The 22,464-nt window shown below is 37.7% G+C and overlaps 1 protein-coding gene across 5 annotated transcripts in view; it reads left to right on the forward strand.

The window, feature by feature from the left end:
• The window catches only part of LOC135056747 (inactive heparanase-2-like), a 487,019-nt gene that overhangs the window by 189,280 nt on the left and 275,275 nt on the right, over window positions 1-22,464 (forward strand). For 3 of the 5 annotated variants that reach the window (XM_063962284.1, XM_063962285.1, XM_063962286.1), the window contains exons 1-2: window positions 13,000-13,515; window positions 19,709-19,860. In XM_063962284.1, coding sequence (XP_063818354.1) covers window positions 13,247-13,515; window positions 19,709-19,860 — 421 coding nt within the window. In that variant the 5' untranslated portion in view covers window positions 13,000-13,246. Of the gene's footprint in view, window positions 1-12,999; window positions 13,516-19,708; window positions 19,861-22,464 lie in introns of those variants that run through there. The other 2 variants (XR_010244058.1, XM_063962287.1) reach the window with 2 other exon arrangements.

The following is a 22,464-nucleotide window of genomic DNA, read 5'->3' on the forward strand; positions in this document are numbered from 1 at the left end:
AGGGACCCTCAGGCAATAGCTGTAGACGCTCTGGTAACACCGTGGGTGTACCAGTCAGTGTATGTGTTCCCTCCTCTGCCTCTCATACCCAAGGTACTGAGATTGATAAGATGGAGAGGAGTAAGCACTATATTCGTGGCTCCGGATTGGCCAAGAAGGACTTGGTAACCGGAACTTCAAGAGATGCTCACGGAGGATCCGTGGCCTCTACCTCTAAGAAGGGACCTGCTCCAGCAAGGGCCCTGTCTGTTCCAAGACTTACCGCGGCTGCGTTTGACGGCATGGCGGTTGAACGCCGGATCCTGAAGGAAAAAAGGCATTCCGGATGAAGTCATCCCTATCCTGATCAAAGCCAGGAAGGATGTAACCGCAAAACATTATCACCGCATTTGGCGAAAATATGTTGCGTGGTGCGAGGCCAGTAAGGCCCGACGGAGGAAATTCAACTGGGTCGATTCCTACATTTCCTGCAAACAGGAGTGTCTATGGGCCTGAAATTGGGGTCCATTAAGGTTCAAATTTCGGCCCTGTCAATTTTCTTCCAAAAAAAACTAGCTTCAGTCCCTGAAGTTCAGACGTTTGTAAAAGGGGTACTGCATATACAGCCTCCTTTTGTGCCTCCAGTGGCACTTTGGGATCTCAATGTAGTTTTTGGGTTCCAAAAGTCACATTGGTTTGAACCACTTAAATCTGTGGAGTTAAAATATCTCACATGGAAAGTGGTCATGCTGTTGGCCCTGGCCTGGGTCAGGCGCGTGTCAGAATTGGCGGCTTTATCCTGTAAAAGCCCTTATCTGATTTTCCATTCGGACAGGGCGGAATTGAGGACTCGTCCTCAGTTTCTCCCTAAGGTGGTTTCAGCGTTTCACCTGAACCAACCTATTGTGGTGCCTGCGGCTACTAGGGACTTGGAGGACTCCAAGATGCTAGACGTTGTCAGGGCCCTGAAAATATATGTTTCCAGGAGGGCTGGAGTCAGGAAATCTGACTCGCTGTTTATCCTGTATGCACCCAACAAGCTGGGTGCTCCTGCTTCTAAGCAGACTATTGCTCGTTGGATTTGTAGTACAATTCAGCTTGCACATTCTGTGGCAGGCCTGCCACAGCCAAAAATCTGTAAATGCCCACTCCACAAGGAAGGTGGGCTCATCTTGGGCGGCTGCCCGAGGGGTCTCGGCTTTACAACTTTGCCGAGCAGCTACTTGGTCAGGAGCAAATACGTTTGTAAAATTCTACAAAATTGATACCCTGGCTGAGGAGGACCTGGAGTTCTCTCATTTGGTGCTGCAGAGTCATCCGTACTCTCCCGCCCGTTTGGGAGCTTTGGTATAATCCCCATGGTCCTTACGGAGTCCCCAGCATCCACTTAGGACGTTAGAGAAAATAAGAATTTACTTACCGATAATTCTATTTCTCGTAGTCCGTAGTGGATGCTGGGCGCCCATCCCAAGTGCGGATTGTCTGCAATACTGGTACATAGTTATTGTTACCAAAAAATCGGGTTATTGCTGTAGTGAGCCATCTTTTCTAGAGGCTCCTCTGTTATCATGCTGTTAACTGGGTTCAGATCACAAGTTGTACGGTGTGATTGGTGTGGCTGGTATGAGTCTTACCCGGGATTCAAAATCCTTCCTTATTGTGTACGCTCGTCCGGGCACAGTATCCTAACTGAGGCTTGGAGGAGGGTCATAGGGGGAGCAGCCAGTGCACACCAGATAGTCCTAAAGCTTTCTTTAGATGTGCCCAGTCTCCTGCGGAGCCGCTATTCCCCATGGTCCTTACGGAGTCCCCAGCATCCACTACGGACTACGAGAAATAGAATTATCGGTAAGTAAATTCTTATTTTTTCAAGATCTTTTTATTCATTTTTAGTGTTTCTTAGAATAATACTCTGCAAGAATCCTTACATAATTGTTGGAAGGCTAACTGTGAGAAAACATTATGTGGCCTTCTTAAATCATTTCTCTGACGTCCTAGTGGATGCTGGGAACTCCGTAAGGACCATGGGGAATAGACGGGCTCCGCAGGAGACTGGGCACTCCAAAAGAAAGATTAGGTACTATCTGGTGTGCACTGGCTCCTCCCTCTATGCCCCTCCTCCAGACCTCAGTTAGATTTCTGTGCCCGGCCGAGCTGGATGCACACTAGGGGCTCTCCTGAGCTCCTAGAAAGAAAGTATATGTTAGGTTTTTTATTTTACAGTGAGACCTGCTGGCAACAGGCTCACTGCAACGAGGGACTAAGGGGAGAAGAAGCGAACCTACCTGCTTGCAGCTAGCTTGGGCTTCTTAGGCTACTGGACACCATTAGCTCCAGAGGGATCGACCGTAGGACCCGTCCTTGGTGTTCGTTCCCGGAGCCGCGCCGCCGTCCCCCTTACAGAGCCAGAAGCATGAAGATGGTCCGGAAAATCGGCGGCAGAAGACTTCAGTCTTCACCAAGGTAGCGCACAGCACTGCAGCTGTGCGCCATTGCTCCTCATACACACTTCACACTCCGGTCACTGAGGGTGAAGGGCGCTGGGGGGAGGCGCCCTGAGCAGCAATAAAAACACCTTGGCTGGCAAAATAATCACAATATATAGCCCCAGAGGCTATATATGTGATAATTACCCCTGCCAGAATCCATAAAAAAGCGGGAGAAAAATCCGTGAAAAAGGGGCGGAGCTATCTCCCTCGGCACACTGGCGCCATTTTCTCTTCACAGTGTAGCTGGAAGACAGCTCCCCAGGCTCTCCCCTGTAGTTTTCAGGCTCAAAGGGTTAAAAAGAGAGGGGGGGGCACTAAATTTAGGCGCAATATTGTTTATACAAGCAGCTATTGGGGAAAATTCACTCAGTGATAGTGTTTATCCCTACATTATATAGCGCTCTGGTGTGTGCTGGCATACTCTCTCTCTGTCTCCCCAAAGGGCTGTGTGGGGTCCTGTCCTCAGTCAGTACGGACTACGAGAAATAGATTTACCGGTGAGTAAAATCTTATTTTTCTGATTATGGCAATGCAAGAAAAAAATTTGGACACTCTGAATAGAGATATGAATATCCTTACAAAAAGCTAAGGTTTAAAAAGGGTTGAGATTACCTAAAGGATAAAAAAGGGGCAGACTAGATGGGCCAAGTGGTTCTTATCTGCCGTCACATTGTAAGATGCAGAAGTTGGGAGTTTGAAGCTAAATATGTGATGGCCTATGGCCACCTACAGTAAGTGATGTACAGTGCTTATTGGTAAAATTGGATGTACCTCCAGGTGAATTATATTATCAGAGAAGAAATATGTATGTGATAGAATACTCATTGTTTTGATCATCACATGAGGCATTTTGATAGTGCGCATATTTTATTATTTAATATTTATAAATACAGATTTATAATTATCAACTAAGTGGAGGGAACTGTTTTTATTTGTATTCAGTAGATATAACTATACACTAGTTTATAAATATTCTGGTCATATAATTCATACAGTATATATAGAAACATAGAATTTGGCGGCAGATAAGAACCACTTGGCCCATCTAGTCTGCCCCTTTTTACCATATTTTTACCTCAAACCTTATTTGATCCTTATTTCTTTATAAGGATGTTCTTATGTCTGTCCCATGCATGTTTAAATTGCTCTACTGTCTTAGCCTCTACCAGCTGTGCTGAGAGGCTATTCCACTTATCCACTACCCTTTCTGTGAAGTCATTTTTCCTCAAATTTCCCCTGAACCTCCTCCCTCCAGTGTCAGTGCATGTCCTCGTGTTCTAATACTTCTCTTCATTTGAATAATGTCTCTCTCCCTTGGTAAAATCCTTATTATATTCTATAGTTTCTATCAGTTTCTACCTTCCCTTCTCTGCTCCAAACTGTACATATTGAGATTTTTTAGTCTTTCTGTGTATGTTTTTTTTATATATAATTTGTTGTACTTCCATCAGCTGAAGAAAAACTTGATTAAAAATTGCAAATTTAAAATGTCCATAATTCTTCAAATATGATGCATCTATAGGGGTGATTCAGACCTGATAGTTTTTGCACAGTGGGCGATCAGGTCATAACTGTGCATGCGTATGCACTGCAATGCGCACGCATGTTGGACACCAACAAAGGGCATCGCCGGTCAGCGACAGGATGGTGCGAAAATTCCGATCGCACGGGCGTAGCAAGGTGATTTACAGGAAGAGGCCATTTGTGGATGGTAACTGACCGTTTACTGGAAGTGTCCGGAAAAACGCAGGCGTTCCCAAGCGTTTTCAGGGAGGGTGTCTGACGTCAGCTGCGGCCTCGATCAGCCTGTTCTCATCACACTGTAGGAGTAAGTCCTGGGCTGCGCAGAGACTGCACACAGTGGATTTTTGATCGCACACTTGCACGGTGAATATACACCCCCCCCTGGTGGCGGCGACTATCTGAAGGCAAGACAGCAAAGTTAGCGGCCCAGCAATCAGATCTGAATTACCACCTAAATAACATAATGCATGGAGGGTTTTATCTAATAAAGCTAGTTGTAGAAGTTACCAATTATTTTTTATATAAAATGTTCTAACATTCTCAAACATATTTATAAAGATTACCATATCATCACAGGACTTTTATTGCTTGAAATGGTATTTGCCATTAACATGTAACCTTAAGTAAACATTTAAAAAACAGTGTTATTATGAGAGCGAGAAAAGAGTGAGTATAAAGTGAAGTCTTATTATAATACAATCTCATTAATGCTGTATACAGAACTGCATCATTCCCTATGGGGGAATGAGGGGGATCACATGTTCAGGGGAATGAGGGGGATCACGTGTTCAGGGGAATGAGGGGGATCACACGTGCAGCTTTGTGTTTACCACAGACAACAAGATTGTTCTCTGATAGGACAAGACGTCTGCAGACATTGGTGGAATGGTTCCTCCTTATTGTCCTGCAATGTGTTGGACACACTGTCTCTCACTGTCTCTCACTAAATACCCTCTTCCCTTTGGTACGTTCCGCTCTATCTCTCCTAATGTATCTGCTTTTTCAGTACTCAATGCCATTGTGGAGTCTGTATACTGACCTGGTATTTTTGTCTGTGTTGAAATATCTTGGCCAACTTTTGCTTTGTCTCCTGACCATTGAACATTGCATCCCACCTTGACCATTTTACATGTTTAGTGATGCTTATTCCAGCTATTTTGACTACTTTGACTACTCTTACCCTTGTTTTACCTGCTACCTGAGCCATACTGGTCAGCAACTTATACTTACTCACTGCCAGGCAACTGATCATCAGTGGATGCATCTAGTGGAAAGGTTTCTAGTAAATAGGAAGACCACTGCTATCCTGGCTAATGATGTCACTAGTACATGTTACACTTTTATACAATCATCTTTTAATATTATCGCTGCACACATACTGTACAAACGGAAACTAAAAATAGTTACAATCCCTTTATGGAAAATGTACCATTGATTGGAAAATGTACCATTGAATGACTTTATGTTTCCAAATAAGCTATAGCTTCAGTCACCATTCTACAGAGGAGACAGAGATCTTTACATATCTGTTTATCCCTGCTAATCACATCAGTAAGCTCATTAAGGTAGCACTTATCCTTTAATGATAGGATACCCTGCTGCCTCTGCTCTCTGATAAGATTAGAGGAGGCCTCCAGGCTTCTGTAAAATGAGATTACCTGATGGTGCCACAAATTTTATATATATATATATATATATATATATATATATATATATATATATATCAAGCCATACCAATACTTTGCTAAATGTATGTTTCATTCACAAAATAGTTGTATAATTGCCTATATTGAGGTACTGTTCGTGAAAAATCATAACCACATTCTTCATCTACTTTTAAAGATAAGTCCTTTTGTGTATGTTAGTAAAAACCTGCTTATAACAAAATCATTAAAACAAACACGAAACCATACAAAGCAGGCAGAGAAAAGTATCATATACGCTGCTTATGTAATGATTTGTCAAAAACAATGATGCACATTACTTCTATTTTTGCATTTACATTTTTTTTAAAACTTCTATGTATAACTACTGCAAGAAAGCTCCACATTAACACACATATTGCTTTGCCCTGCACAACACACCTTGCTTTGAATTTGTTGTTATCATTAACTCTATAACTGGTATTTAACTCTTTCATACGTTACAACAATTATTTGTGACACTTTTCATTTTCTACTTTTATTAGTGTCCACAAAATGACCTCATCTTTGTATCTTTTAGACAAAACATTGCAAACAAAAGAGAGCCTGAATTCTACAATAACACTTGTGTAGGAAGAAGTGAGTTACAAAGTATCATGATCCCACATATTAGTGTTTACTATGCCAGCTATGGGGCTAGACATATGAAACACTTTAATACCTATAGAGCCATTTTGGAAAAGCGGAGGAAATTGGTATTTTGGGATTTTACTGGAGTTTTTATTCCCAGCCTTTTGCTTCCCATTTCCTGCCAATAATATTCCTTCATGCAGCAAGTAAAACAAATCTTGTGACTGACATTACTGATTACAAGAGGGAATATCCCAGATCTTTCAAGCAGGGGTCTCAGAAACAAAGGTCCATGCTTGTGTATTAATAACCACTAGAACTCTCCTACAATCATCATATACCTTGGAATTTACTTTAAGGAAACATTGTTCAGCTTTCGAGAAATGAGATGGACTCAATCTTTGTCGATCCAGAGGATATATTAAATACATATATGGATAAGGTACATTTTAAAGCTGTCTTTATTTAATGTGTGGTTACTGTATGTGTATACAGTTTATGTTACTGTAAACTTAAGGCAATAGTTCTAGAATACTGTATAGAACAACAGAATACTATTATATGGGTATAATATGTTATTTGTATATAAAACAGTTTATTGATACAAACTAAATGCTATCGATATACAAAATGTGACAACACATAACTTCATTTAGAGTACACATATAGGCACGCAAACTCTTCCTGTGGATTATACATTTATTGACTGTTTAATCCACTATCCAATTTATAGACATATATCTGCAACTGAAATCGGCAAGTCACTGAAGATCATTTTCAGTACATTGTAAACGAGTCACAATACTTAAATGAAACGTATTAAGGCAGAATAATAGATATAATTATTATTATTATTATTATTATTAATTATCTGTTATTTATATAGCGCACAAATATTCCACAGCACTTTACAGAGAATATTTGGCCATTCACATCATCATCATTTTGAAATCACTTTTAATTTGCTTAGAAATAACACACATAAAATAATCATCAAGCCACAATCTTATTACATAAATAATGTATTAATTAAGGTTTTTTAGTTTGTGGATTGTGAGACAGAAAATTACTACTCTCCATTCTTTTTATAAGACTTTTCTACCAATAACAAAAAAAATCATATTTCAATATTGTTTTAAGTAATTTATTTATTTGCAGTTATATTTTTATTAAACTATGCTTGTAGCTAACGGAAAGAAATTAATAGAAATATATTATGAAATCAGAAGTGAAGTATTGGTCCCAAGGCTGTCTACCAGAGTTCATCTGGGTCCCAGCCAACAGAGAGGATGGAATTCTGTATTAAGACAACAATGGGTTTTTAGATAATCTTGGGCTGATTTGATGCATTAATATTACACTGTGCAAATTGTTGTTATAATATAGCATGAAAAGGGTCATATAAGCCAATGTTGCTTGCATTGCTATGCATTTGTCTGAAAAGTATTCACATTTACAGTATGTGTTAAAGCAATAAATTGTTATTATCAATTGCTGCCTATTGTATAAATTGTAATATATATATATATATATATATATATATATGCGTGTGTGTGTGTGTGTGTGTGTGTGTGTGTGTGTGTGTGTGTGTGTGTGTGTGTGTGTGTGTGTATAGATTTATATATATAATTTTTTATATATATAAATAATTATTTCTCTTATCTTTCTAGCAAAGACATTCACTTCATTAATCTTAAACTTTATTTATTAAATTCATATATGTTAGCCCAGCTTGGAGAATATATGATAACTTTTGTTGCTGTATCAGGTTAGGAGACAATGGGGGGGGGGATTATTTTTTTAATAAAATGTTTAATACACCCTCATAGCATGATTCATTATTGGAAGCAAACACTTCCAGGCTGGAAGAAGACTTACACCTATAGAAAATCACCAAAATAGGGTACAAAATGTGTGGTATTAACATGAAAAAGCTTTTTTAAATTTGATAGCAGTAGTAGTAGTAGTAGTAGTAGTAGTAATAATAGTAGTAGTAGTAGTAGTAGTAGTAGTAGTAGTTGTAGTAGTAGTTTATATATATTTTAAACAAATTGCGCTTGTTAAACAGTGCAACATTTTAGCAGCTGTAATACATAGTATTTCTACTTCTATTTGCATTTCAAAAACTGCACAGTATTGAGTAATATGAATCTAGCCCAGAGATAACTTGCGCTGCAGAAAAAGCAGATTGCAAGAATATACTTTAAATAAGAATAAACATTTTGCAAAAATAATAATAATAATAATAAAAACAAAACAATTTTTTTTTTTTACATACCAAAAATTTTATTTTTAGTTTGATACAGAGTAACTGCCAATATAATTTATGAATATTTTGACAAATTTCGCACACAAATACTATTTTACACATTGTATAACAAATGCATGTTATTATTTTAGAATTTAGTTATTTATTTATAATGCAACCTTAGTTTTTAAGGTAACATTATGTATTAACTTTGTATTGTCATAAATAGCCATGAAAAGCAAGTGATAAACTAATAGTTCCCTATCGTGTCAGAAACATTTGGCTTGTATGTATACTTACAGTATATGCCATAGCAATTTCTGGTTAATACAAGCACTTTTATCCTGTACAAATCAGGGTGGCTTTGGTATAAAGAGGAGACACAATTTGGATGCTCGGCATTGGCAAAGCAAAGAAATAAAGCAAATATCTGCTCCCTGTGGTACTGTAATAACCGGTTAGAATTGACGGCAGTGAGATGGTTAAGTGGCCAAACTAGTTTTAGAGGTCTACAAGCTGTGGTTATCCCAGGCACTATTCCCAGTAAGGGGTCTCCTTTTGAAGCCGACAAATACAGGGGGAAAGGAAACATATTCTATGCTTCCACCGGGCTTCTGGGGAGAGGCTCCACTAATGGCTTTTCCTTGCCAGAACTGCTGTAGCTTTGGAAAAAGAACCTAAAGTACAGTAAGAGGTGGACATGAATCACGCACTAATCAGATACATTTCTCACATTGCATTGCTGCAATATCCATTTTACAACATTTCCTCTTATAATGTCTCTATATTCTAACTCACAACTCGGCATTTGTTGAAAATACAGTAAATATGAACTGTAAATACGTCAATATGAAAATATATATATATATATATATATATATATATATTTATTTATTTATTTGTGTGGAATGTTCGCTGTTTGTTGCATAATGAGGTGTAACAGTGTCCTGCTCTTTCCTTCACTGTACAGCAGGTGGCACTATTGATTTTTTATTTGACCAAATTCCACAATAAACTGAGATCCCAAAGTTACTTTGGTCTAGGTCTGAATGATTACTTTGTACTAAATAACTGTTTCACATTCAGCCATCGTTAAGTGTCTTTTCAATGAAGACACTAAACAGTTCTCAGCGTTTCTATCCGCAAAAACCATGTACATCGCTCATATACTGTATAATGCCAGCGGTGAAATCATATCCATTTTTTTTAGTTGTTCTTAGCATGCATGACCTGCTCTGCAATGACCTGTAACGTAGGCCAGCCTCACATTTACTATATCACCACGTCACCCCTGGACAAATCCATACTTTACACACAGTGTTTAACATTTGATAAAGTACATGGCTATTGGACATCATGGAATATTTTTTCGCATAACTCTCATATAATTGTCTCTAATCAGTACACAGCCAGTATTTACTTCTATCCCCTGCATTATTTGGTAAGGCATGCATTGCAGCGCAGTATTGGTGTATGCTTTTATATAGAGGAACGTGTCATTAGTATGTTAAAGAAGTTAGCTGATGGTTTCTGTGTGTCATTCGCATTATGACATGATGATGATGTTTGTCATTCGCATTATAATGGCGTTACTTTATCGTTTTATTATTTTATTTCACAGTGAAAATAAACATTCCCCCGTTTATCTAGTAGTTTCATTTTTCCTCTGTTTACACACCTAGAAATTATTTAACAAAATAATATTGGAAAGAAATCTATAACATGTATGGAACAGGCGCCCGATATTAGCGGTGTGATAGCATTTTGCTTTTGCCGTGATAAATATTTTAGACAATTCGCTGTGATAAAAGACAGTAGAGATGCCATCCATGTAATGCTTGGCATCAGAGTACCCCGTCTATTATTAGTGCATTGCTTTATATGTAGTCCATAGACATGGCATGGATTCCAATGTACAGTGTTTTGCGTTTTTATTTATCATGTTTTACTTACTTATAAAATAAACTTGCGTTTTCTAAATTCCACTCACTGCATTTATCCAACTTTATACTTTTTGCTGGTTACAAAGGAGAAAAGGAAAAGACATGTTTATTTATTATTTTAAAAACAAAATAATAAGGAAATAATAAGGAAATAACACGATACACTTTTTTTCCAGTCGAAAATAATTGAATACATAAAATATTACATTACATTAAATACAAAGTGTCTCTTAATAGAACGAAGTGTCTCATAGTGGGCAATCTATAAACGTATATTCTGCACCTATATGGACACAAAATAATATATGGACTACATTATGCGCATATGCGTGCATCTAGTAATATACGGACTATCACTATGCCCATATGCCTGCACCTCATAATATATGGACTACCAATGCGCGCATATGCCTGCACTTCAGACTACCAATGCGCGCATATGCCTGCACCTCATAATATACGGACTACCAATGCGCGCATATGCCTGCACTTCATAATATACGGACTATCAATACGTGCATATGCCTGCACCTCATAATATACGGACTATCAATACGTGCATATGCCTGCACCTCATAATATACGGACTATCAAGATGCGTATATGCCTGCACCTCAAAATATAGGTACTATCAATGCGCATCATAATATATGAACTATGCGTGCATTTCTTTATATAATGAAAATCCATATGTATACTAAGTATTACTCGTCGGCAAGCGTCATTAGAAGTTCCAGCAGGCTATTATACATAATTCTTGTTCTTGATGTCATTATTTTAAACTATTTTTAGCTCCCCATTAAGAATGGTTAATGGCTGGCATATATCAATAATACATTGTAAATATTGTACAGTAGAGAGAAGTTAAGAGGCGTCAGATATTGCGCTGACTGACTGCAGCTGAGTATAAGCTGCATACAGAATACGGATACACTGCTTGGGTGGCACTGTTTTACATCTAATTACTGGTGAGCGCCCATCAGAATATTTACATTATGCTGTTATATACTTCACAGTGTGTATATGGAAACAGTACTTGCAGTGTAGGATCAAGTTATATGTACAGTAGGGTATAATCTTCACAGGACTGGTGGATTAGGTACATATAAAACCTCGCAGAATATCTTTCATTCAGTGGTTCTGAACTGCTCCCCTCTTCAGCCTTTAGCAGTGCAGGCTTCTTGGAAATCCCTGTTTGAGCAAATCATAGTTATTTAACTTTTCATGCTATAGTTAAGCAACACTTTATATTATGAGATCAGCTTCTACTTCTCTCTCTCTTTATATATATATATGTCATAATTAATAATAAACATTGGTGTTTGGTGTACTGCATTTAGAAGTAACACAATTTGGCTAGTCTCATATTAGTCAATATAAATAATAAAAAATAATTTTACGATGACTACAAAATGGCCAAACATTAGCTAGGATTTGCCCCCACACCCGTTATTAGGGTATCTGGTTATAAGGTATATACAGTATGCGTAACACAATGGTCAACAGACAATAAAGTTATTTTGTAGTGAGTAGCCGACTGCAAAATATATACAGTCTAAACATGTATCGGCTACAGCACACACACAATGCAATAGTAGTATATTTACCAAATTAAGTACTTCACATTGCGTTAATAAAATCTTTATACAATATACAGTAATCTGTAATGTGTCAGACAATATTCAATATTCACTCCCCCATTCACTATATATGTAGCGCTCATTATATGTGTGTATCTATCTATCTATCTATCTATCTATCTATCTATCTATCTATCTATCTATCTATCTATCTATCTATCTACGTAAATAGATATACATACATGTACATATATGTATACATATATACAGAGAAAGATAGATAGATAGATAGATAGATAGATAGATAGATAGATAGATAGATAGATAGATAGATGACCTAGGGCGTCAACAGAGTTTGTGCAATACAATTAAAGGCTACAGACTAAGGACACAGGGACAAGAGCATGAAATTAAATGTATAGTAACAAAAAAATCTAAATAAAATCTATCTGTAAATCTAATATATATCCAATATCTATCTCACATATATTTATCCATTATCTTACATTTATTTATATATCATATATTATTCAGGTGCATAGACAGTGTATTCATATCTATATGTGTCTGTGTGTGTATTTATATATATATAATGTGTGTATGTATGTCTATCTATCTATCTATCTATCTATCTATCTATCTATCTATCTATCTATCTATCTATCTATCTATCATTATATATATATATATATATATATATATATATATATACACATACATACAGATAGATAGATAGATAGATAGATAGATAGATAGATAGATAGATAGATAGATAGATAATATAATGAGCACTGTATAAGCGTCCACATAGGGTAGCAGTATGTTGCACAGCGGTGGTATGAGTATCAGGGTGGCAGTGCCCCCTGTACAGGCTCTGCGCTGTGAGACTTGTTGCACTGTATCCGCCGCCGCCAGCTGCAGCAGCATCTGCGTAGCGGTGTCCGCCCCGGAGTGCACTGGGTTAAGCACCCACCTTACCTTTCAGCAGCAGAAGCGGATGAGTCTGCAGCATGAATCTCTTAAATGGGCGGTGCTGGGTTACTGGGACTCTTGGCCCAAGCTGCTTGAAGGCTGGTCAGGGGCGTGGGTTTCCCCTCCAGCAGCACCAAAACATAGCAAAAAGGGCTCTCTGACATGCACTTGAGATAAGAACAATTAGCTTCCCAGTGAGTGTCCTCGCTAGGATAACGGTGCGACAACTGCCATCAACATGTTCCTCCCATCACTCCCCTGCTCTCACCCTATAGATGTGTACCTGCTGCTTACCTGCATGATGATCATGATGAACAATGTCTCCTCTTCCCCCCAAATTGGAGAAAGGAGACCTTTCCCTGTGCCCAGGTCCCCAGGTGTGAAAGGAAGGACACTGATTCTCCTTGATGTCAATACCAAGAACCCTATCAGGACTGTCAGTGAGAACTTCCTCTCTGTCCAGCTGGACCCCTCTATCATCCGTGATGGCTGGCTGGACTTTCTAAGGTAAGCCCCACAGACGGAGAGTAAATGCTGCTACTCCGAATAGTACAGCTCAAGTCGTGCTATGAAACTGATACTCCATTTCTAAACCATTTCACAAGGTCTTTTTTTTTTTTCTTTCCTCCTTTTTTTAAACATGTTCTAATGGAGAAGAGAACTGGTTTCCATTAAAATGCACATGTTTGCAATGTATAAAGCATTTCAGAAATTTATCAGTTATGACTGAAGAAAAAACCCTTCTGCTTGCACATACCCAGCAATTGTACGTCCTGGCTTTTTAGTGCAATTTTTGGGGACATCATACCTTTTGGGAGAATCTTGGCCACATAGCTGCTCAATATATGTGATAATTTATAAGCTGAATTTTCTACAGGACACAGAACCATTTGCTCCCACATACCCTCCAGACTCCTCCTAACTCACAATCCTGCCCTCTCTCTGACTCTGCAAATAAATACTAGAAGCCAAAATACATTCACATTGTTTCTGCAGAACTTTTGATCTGTAAAGCCTGTTTAAAGCTACTTTGATAATTAAACTTACCCTGTTACATAAAATCAGACATCAAACAACAAAATGTGGACTCAGCTACAGTATTACTAGACCTTGCACTGCAGTTCTCTGTGTATTAGCAGAATCCTTTCATTTGCCCTGATCCATAAATTGCTAGATTACTTTCCAGTTACCAGACTGTGTTTTGGAGATGGTTTGTTAACTTTGGAATTTTATTTAGGTGCATTTTTGCATATGAAATAAATTAATTGAACATTAGACTTTTTTTTTATTATACAGTAGTATCATTTTAACATTGCTCTTTTTGTTTTATGCTAATTAGTTCTGTGATCCAAATAATGTTTTACCCTACATAATCATGTACAATTATAATTTCATGCATAGTAACACTAGCGCTTCAGAATTAATGATATGATTTCATATATGCAAATTTTAATTTTACATCTAAAAAACATATATATATATGTGTGTGTGTGTGTGTGTGTGTGTGCGTGCGTGTGTATATATATATGCTAAATAGTGCAAATGATAAATGTCCCTTTATCCAGTAACTAACAATAATACATAAAACATTTTATTTTAGTGACAAATGGCAATCTCATCAGTCATATGAATTGCCAGTTGTTTTTAACTCACCCCCTGGTAGTACAGAATAGACTTTGTTGTGCCCATCATGGCAGTTGTGATGCATGGTTCAGTCTGGGGTGACCCAGTAGGTATTTGACTTCTAGAAAGACTCCTGCCTATTATAAAATAACCCTGTGTGTCCCAAATGTTAACATAACATATCACTGTTTAGAATCTCTCAGGGGGTTCCTGATTGTACATTTCAACTGGTCTAACACATGTACAGTAAGTGGTAAAGATCTTCCTTACAACACTATTAATGTCTTCTGGAAAATGATTGTACATCATAATATATTTAAAGTCCAGGTGACAATTTTTAAAAGTTTGAATACATGCACCTATATTGGCTATATACAGTATATATATATATATATATATATATATATATATATGTGTGTGTGTGTGTGTGTGTGTGTGTGTGTGTGTGTGTGTGTGTGTGTGTGTGTGTGTGTGTGTGTGTGTTAGAGTTGTGGGGGTTTGGATTTATTCAGTTCTTAATGCCAAATTAGCGCCAGTTCAGATTTACACAGATTTTTCTTATTAACTATCCAAAACACATGACGGCTAGACAGCCAATGAGATGCCGTTTTGAGATCCGAGTAAATCTGGATAGATCCGAACCCGCACATCTCTAATATATATATAGTTTCGTAATATATACCATAAGTTGCGGAAGATGGCACTCCATCCAAGTTGTGATTCAAACTCCAAAAGTGTTTATCTTGTTTCAGGCAGCCATGTATCTTTTACATAAGCATGTATGAGTGCGTGTGTGTGTGTGTGTGTGTGTGTGTGTGTGTGTGTGTGTGTGTGTGTGTGTGTATGAGATAAATAGAACAGTTGCATTACTTAAATCTGTTTGTGTAGTATCATTGGGCGCATTGTTGCTACACAAACATTGAGCACATTCATAGAAAGCAATACATCACTATTTTACCCTAGTCTCAGAGCCTAACATTAGCGGTCTCAAGAAGTTTTCTTCTTTACTTAATTAAAGAGTATTGTACTGGTAGATTTTATATATATATATATATATATATACATACATACACACACACACACACACATACAATGATGGGTCTTTTGAAATACATGCTTACAGTTTTAGAATGACAATAATACTGTTAACTAAAATGAAAAGATATTGATGTTAACTAGGGTGCAGTATATTTCATCTGTCAAGCGTTTATAGAATTTGCTAAATATTATCACTGAAAAGTGATATGAGTTTTGTATACCTGGTGATGGAATGTATACCAGAAGATGCAAACCAGCAGCATTCACTAATTCAGCCACTTATTGCCAGTTGATAGTTGTTACAGTATGTGTTATGTTATGTTACACATCATGGAGTAGTTATTGCATGTTTCACTATTGGAGACATTTAAAAAAAATTATATTTTACCTCCTAAGATATTTTTATATAACAAAACAATTTCCTATTTTATTTCCAAGTACCATCAGTTTTCTAAAACAGTACTGAAGCCTGTCATTCCTTTGGCGCATTTTTCCTGTCTATATAGATGAGTCTATAACTGACAATAGAAGCAGCATCTATAACAGAGGGGGTTTAGATGTGTAACCAAGAGATTTACAACCATGGCCAATCTGACAATCCTTAGTGTAACAATCTTGTGTGAATTACTGTCATGACACGATTGAGTCTTAAACTTAATGACCCTGACTTTTTTTTCTTACTGATGGGTGAAATTTTGATTTACTGACAATAAGTTAACTGACAATTGTCAGTGTTCTGTGCTTGGTGTTAAAGTTCTGGGTCAGTTTTATTTCATGGTGCACTTTCACAAATAACGTATCAATATTTCATAATGCTTTTTCTGTAGTCCGTGTCTCAATGGTTCACTTCTATATAGAATGACTACAAATTTTAACGCTAGTAACACTATGCTAAACTGTACTGTGTTAAATGAAAATAAGATTTTATATATAAAGAGAGAGAGAGAGAGAGAGAGAGAGAGAGAGAGAGAGTTAAAAAAAAACTCTCAGATTTGAAAGGTTAGCAAAAAATGGTAAATGCTGTTCAAAATCTTAGTACATAATCTAAAAGTGCTTGGAATACAGTTTATTTTCAAATGGTTTTGAATACAATATTGTCCAGATGGTGGCCTTCATTAGCGATACACATTCGTAGTCAGTTTCGGGAAGTGAGCTTCGTCACTTGTGAGCAGAATGTTTGCGGGAACATTTTGAAGGCTATCCTCACAACATGCCATTCAGTGCTCCCAGTTGCGTTCATTAAGTTCCTGAACAACCATTATTTAGTACGGATGAAACCGATTGGCATGTTGTGAGGATTTCCTTCAAAATGATGAAGCTTACTTTTCTATCTATCTATCTATCTATCTATCTATCTATCTATCTATCTATCTATCTATCTATCTATCTATCTATCTATCTAACTGTGTTTGGGTGTTATTTGTCAATATCATTAATTAAAAGATAAAAAGTACTTGATGTATTTTATTTTATTATTTATTTTTATATACAACCTCGCTTGGTACCTTTTTCCGCTCTAGTATTTCCTTTCTAAATTAATAATTTGCAGAATATGCTTTACTAATGTTTCCAGAAATGTGCATACTATTGCTCTGTTGTATCATCTCCTAATTGCTTACATTTATAAATAACATACCTTCTCTTACTCACAATTTAGCAATAGTCATAGATTGTAAGCTTGCGAGCAGGGCCCTCCTCCCTCTATGACTGTTTGTTTTTACCCAGTTTTGTCTTCTAAATTGTGTCCAGTTGTAAAGCGCAAAGGAATTTGCTGCGCTATATAAGAAACTGTTAATAAATAAAGAATAAATAAATAGACTACAAACTGTAATTACTTACTGGACACCTGAAACATTTATCAGCCTCTGTTTATTGAAAATATTTCTCATACAGTATCAGCTTTGTTCCTTCCTGATTACGCAGCTGCGTGTAATGTTACAGGTGTCGCAGGTGAATGCTTGATGTTGAGAAACGATTTTAGTTGCTTAAGTTGAGCACAGTTATCCTTTGCATAAATGTGTTTACAATGGTTATTATATACAGTATTATATTATATAGGGTATTTGGCTATGTTGTTGGGATAAAGGTCCTAGATAAGGACCTAAATGCCAGCTGGTTTGTGTGAATTTAAAGCTTGTTAATCATATTTGTCTGTTATCTCTTCATTTATGTATATCTGTTTTATTGTACTACTGTATATGTTGCATAAACAATTATTGTCATGATTAATGTCCCGTTTTAAGGCATGAGCCATAAAAATTCCTTAGCACCATTGCTCTCAGTAATATCAGTTATGTAATCTTACACAGATTTTTGTTTCTCTAAGTGCAACTTTTTTTGTAACAGATACAGCAATTAACATAATCTCTTTAGGAATTTATCAAACTAGACTTGCCATAAACACACTGATGACACTTGCTTTCTTAAATGGTCTGCATTCTCACAAATAATTACTTATAAACAATTCGCTTTTAACCCACGCTCCATAACTTGTACCAATATCAATTCTTCGGTGAGGGAACCAGGAGCTACATATTCATTCAAGTCATGTTCTGTGTGAGAAGCCGCATGTATAAACTTGGAAAGAGCGGCATGAAAATGAGATGTAGATATTAAAAATGACTAGAGTCAATCAAATACATTTTAGTTCCTAATAATAATAATAATAAAAAATAATATATATATATACAGTATATATATATATATATATATATATATATATATATATACAGTATATATATATATATATATATATAGATATAGATTTACAGGGGTCTCGCTTGTATTAAAATAGATCTTGTACAGGGGTATTCGTATGTAAAAAAATTATCTTGCACAGGAAACTACAGCTGCCTAGGCCAACCTAAGAACAATCATTACAGTCCAGATTGTGTAACAGTCTAAGGCTACATAGAACATCGATTTCTATATAGAGTCAAATAAAGAACGATTAGATTATTTTCTAACTGAATTTGTTGCTCTGTGTCTGATTCAGTGGAGGGAACAAATCCCCCCGCAACTGTGATCCCATACACAGGAGTTCTGCGAAAATATGCTGATATCGCAGCCACTTGGATTTGTACCAAGATGCTCACCGGCTGTGTCTCAAATTTGCCCCTTCCATACAGAGATGCACCAATGGGCGCACATTGGTCAAACCATCGATAATCTGAGTAATACTATGGTTGCTTAGAATGTCTTTTGGAAGTAATAAGCCTGTAACTATACGCGCTGAGTTGCAGTTGCAGGCTGAGACACGCCCTCGGAACGGTTGCAACATGCCAGCGTTTGAATCTACAAACCCCCTTCCGTTACCGCCCACAACTGCTCACTGACTGTCAGTCACTCTGCGTACAAGTCCTCACTTCAGCTGCCATTGGTAATCCATCAGGACGCATCTACAGTGCGACTCAGACACGTGCAGTACAAGAGAAAATCACTTTAATCCACAAACATCAGCATCGTGTCCCCCACTGAGTCAGGCCCTCTGTGCTAATGGTCCTGATTCAAAGGTGGATTGCAGTGATTTTTTGCACTGTGCATGCGTCCCGATGGTTTATCGACAAGGGTCACAGTGAGGATTTATATGTAGAGTGATTGGCAGTCCAGGAGTATTTTTGGGAGGTAACAGGGAATGGGGAGGGGGGCTAGCTAATCAAACACAGGCGTGCTGCCATCATTTCAGGGGCATGTCTCAGCCTGTGACTGAATCTTTGTACGCAGTTACTGCAAAATGGCTCAAGCGGCTTACTTCCTACAGACACTGAGCTCAGATGATCAAAGGTGTCACCCATGTGCATCCAATGATGCATCTCTGTACGCAAGCGGCAAATTTAAGGCACCTCCAATGGGAGTCTCAGTAAAAATCCCAGCGCTTACAACATTAGCATATTTTTGCAGAATTACTGGGTATGGGATCGCAGTCGCAACGGGATTTGAGGCCACCACTGAATCAGGCCCAATATGAGCTGTTAGCTATAGCGTAGTTAGATCTCTGAGTTCTCTTTTTTTCATAGAATGTAATTTCTTGTTTCCCCAGTTCTAAAAGGCTTGTGACTCTTGCCCGAGGTCTGGCCCCTGCTTTCCTGAGGTTTGGTGGCAGAAGAACAGATTTCTTACAGTTTCAGAACATCAAGAACCCGGCAAAGAGAGGACCTGGGCCTGACAACTATCTGAAAAACTATGAGGACGGTAAGGACCAGCAACCGATGCTGACCAGGCTCTGGGCATACAGTACTGCAATACCTCTGACTTATGTAGCAGTAACATCATAATCAGCAAGAAATATGTATTCTCATACTATCTATGTATAACATTTCTGTGACATAAAACAGGTGCTCTAGTGACTCGTCATTAGGTGTTACCTGCTTTGGATACTACACATAACCTTGGGGTAGAAACATTGCCGTACCATCATATGCCTGAACATCAAACAAAGCACATTTTAACATCTTAAGAAAATCCTTATAGGACGTTGAGAACAGGTAGGTATAGAAAAATCCTATATCATTAAATAAATCAACCCACTCTTTTAGTCAATCTGTAGATTGCAAAAATAATGTAAAATCAAGTATTTGTTTGTACAGGTCATTATTAAACTAACAGAAGTTTACGTTTTGTGAGAACAGAAAACGTCAGCACGCACTTTACGTACTCTCATCAGTGGCAAACGCTGGATTTCTAGACGGGGGTTTCCAACTGCTTGATGTTAGACTGCATGTGGCCAGTCCATGAAGAGGGCAAAATTGGCACTGAAGCAGCTATAACATGCATCATACAAAGTGCAATGTACTGTATGTCATAATTCCCACATATACAGGGCCAGCGATCACAGTAAGCCATTAGATGTGGCAGTAGGGACATCCTGCCTGAGCTGAATGCTTTATATCAGATGTGGGCACCAATCCAGAGCATTGGAGCAAGTCTGGGGGAATGGCAGAAGAACCTAGAAACTGCCCCGGACATAAATATACACATTACAGTATTAATCATTAACACTATAGATGGTCTATAGCAGAGCACCTCTATTTGTTGGTGTGCACAAGTGTATTCATTTCTGGAAGACACATTTTAAACGATTCCCCGGTAGTGCTATTTATTGTATTAGTAATACTGAGGAGATCTTTAAAACATGCAGCTCTAGTAAAATTGTATTATATACAATTGCTATAGTGGTCAGGGTGTGGGCTAGAGAGGGGGGTTGCTAGCAACCAGAAACCCCCCTTGCATTTGCCCATGCTCATTAACCTGCTATAAACACAACAGTAAATACTAGTGTATTGATTGAATGTTACACGGTGATGTTAATATATATTAATATAGACATAGTATCTGTACATAATATCTTTATAAACAATGAGTTTTGAATTAGTAGTTAATATACCAATGTCATCACTCAGTGTTCATTAGGAAAGTCATAAGGAACAATAATGCTCCCTAGCCGTGTTCTTTTATGTGCTCACAGAAGCTTTCGTGACCTCTTATATCGGTGTAGGTTAGATCACCCCTGTAGTACCATCCACAGTGTAACGGCAATTTCTGACGGGCGATGTAGAGTGGCAAAATTTCCTACCCAGTAACCACAACATTCTAAAGTGAGGGCCGCTCAGTCAGTCTAGCGTTAAAGTGAATGGCAAATGCAGTTTCTGTTGCACCAAAGTGGTTCTGCTGCCAAAACTCTGTCCACACATCCCTTATTATTTTATTAATAAGTTTTTGTGTAAGAGTATTACCTGCTACTGGACTGAAAGTATTTATTCAATTAATTGTATACAGATAGAGTGACAGAGTTACATCCATTTTTTTAATCCTAGTCAATCACAGCCTTATTGTTCCCCATATCCCATGTTTTGACAGTATATGTATGTTTTGGTTGTTTGTTTTTTGCAATATTATTTTTTGTGTAGTATTCTCGGTTTCCTGGCTTTTGCATTGCTTTTATCTGCTCTCTCCTCTGTGCGAGGTGGTTTATTAATCTGTAGCGTCACCGCGCTGGTTAGGGAAAGTAGCAAGCTCTCACTATGAACCTTTCCACAGAACTTGTTAGTAAGGCTCTGAAGCTTTCATCACCTAAATGTGGAACAGAGCTCCAGCAACTGTGTCTGGGAGAGCAGGGGGAGGGCACATGTGGTGTGTATTTAGGGATCAGTAAATCAAAAAAGGTGTGGTAGAGGCTATTTCCTGCCCCACAAATATAGAATTATTATTTACTACAAAAATCCACTCAAATTTATTGCAGGTTTCCTCAAGGTATAATTCCAACCACAAATTATCTGTCCACACTTCCATTCTGCTGAGGGTCATACTAAAATCAATCTCACTACTGAAGCAAATACATATTTTCTTTTTCATTTTGACAGCTAAATCCGGCTAGATGCCGAGATTTAAAGCTTAGATTAAGGGCTCCCAGGTTTGTGCAGGTCATCCGCTGTATTTCAGGCTAGGATTCACCTGCTCATGTTGAGCACAGAGGAGGTAATTTATGAAAGGTAAATCCTGCCATGCACTATGATTTGTTTTCTATGGGCGCATCCATGGTAATAGAGCAATTTTCATTTTGCAAAGCAAGATTATTAACGTGAGATGAAGGAGTACAGAGGGCGCATTTTCAGGTGTGTTATTTGTTGTATATAGGGATGCCTTGCCATTTGCATGTCACAAAAGGACCTGCCCATTGCACCTGCTCAGAGCTATACATTTAATGAAACAGAAAACTTTCCATACAAAGTGCACTGTGTAATATAAATAAATACAGGTTGAGTCTCCCATATCCAGAATTCCGTTATCCAGAATATT

The sequence above is a fragment of the Pseudophryne corroboree genome, chromosome 3 (assembly GCF_028390025.1).
Source record: "Pseudophryne corroboree isolate aPseCor3 chromosome 3, aPseCor3.hap2, whole genome shotgun sequence".
NCBI lineage: Eukaryota > Metazoa > Chordata > Amphibia > Anura > Myobatrachidae > Pseudophryne > Pseudophryne corroboree.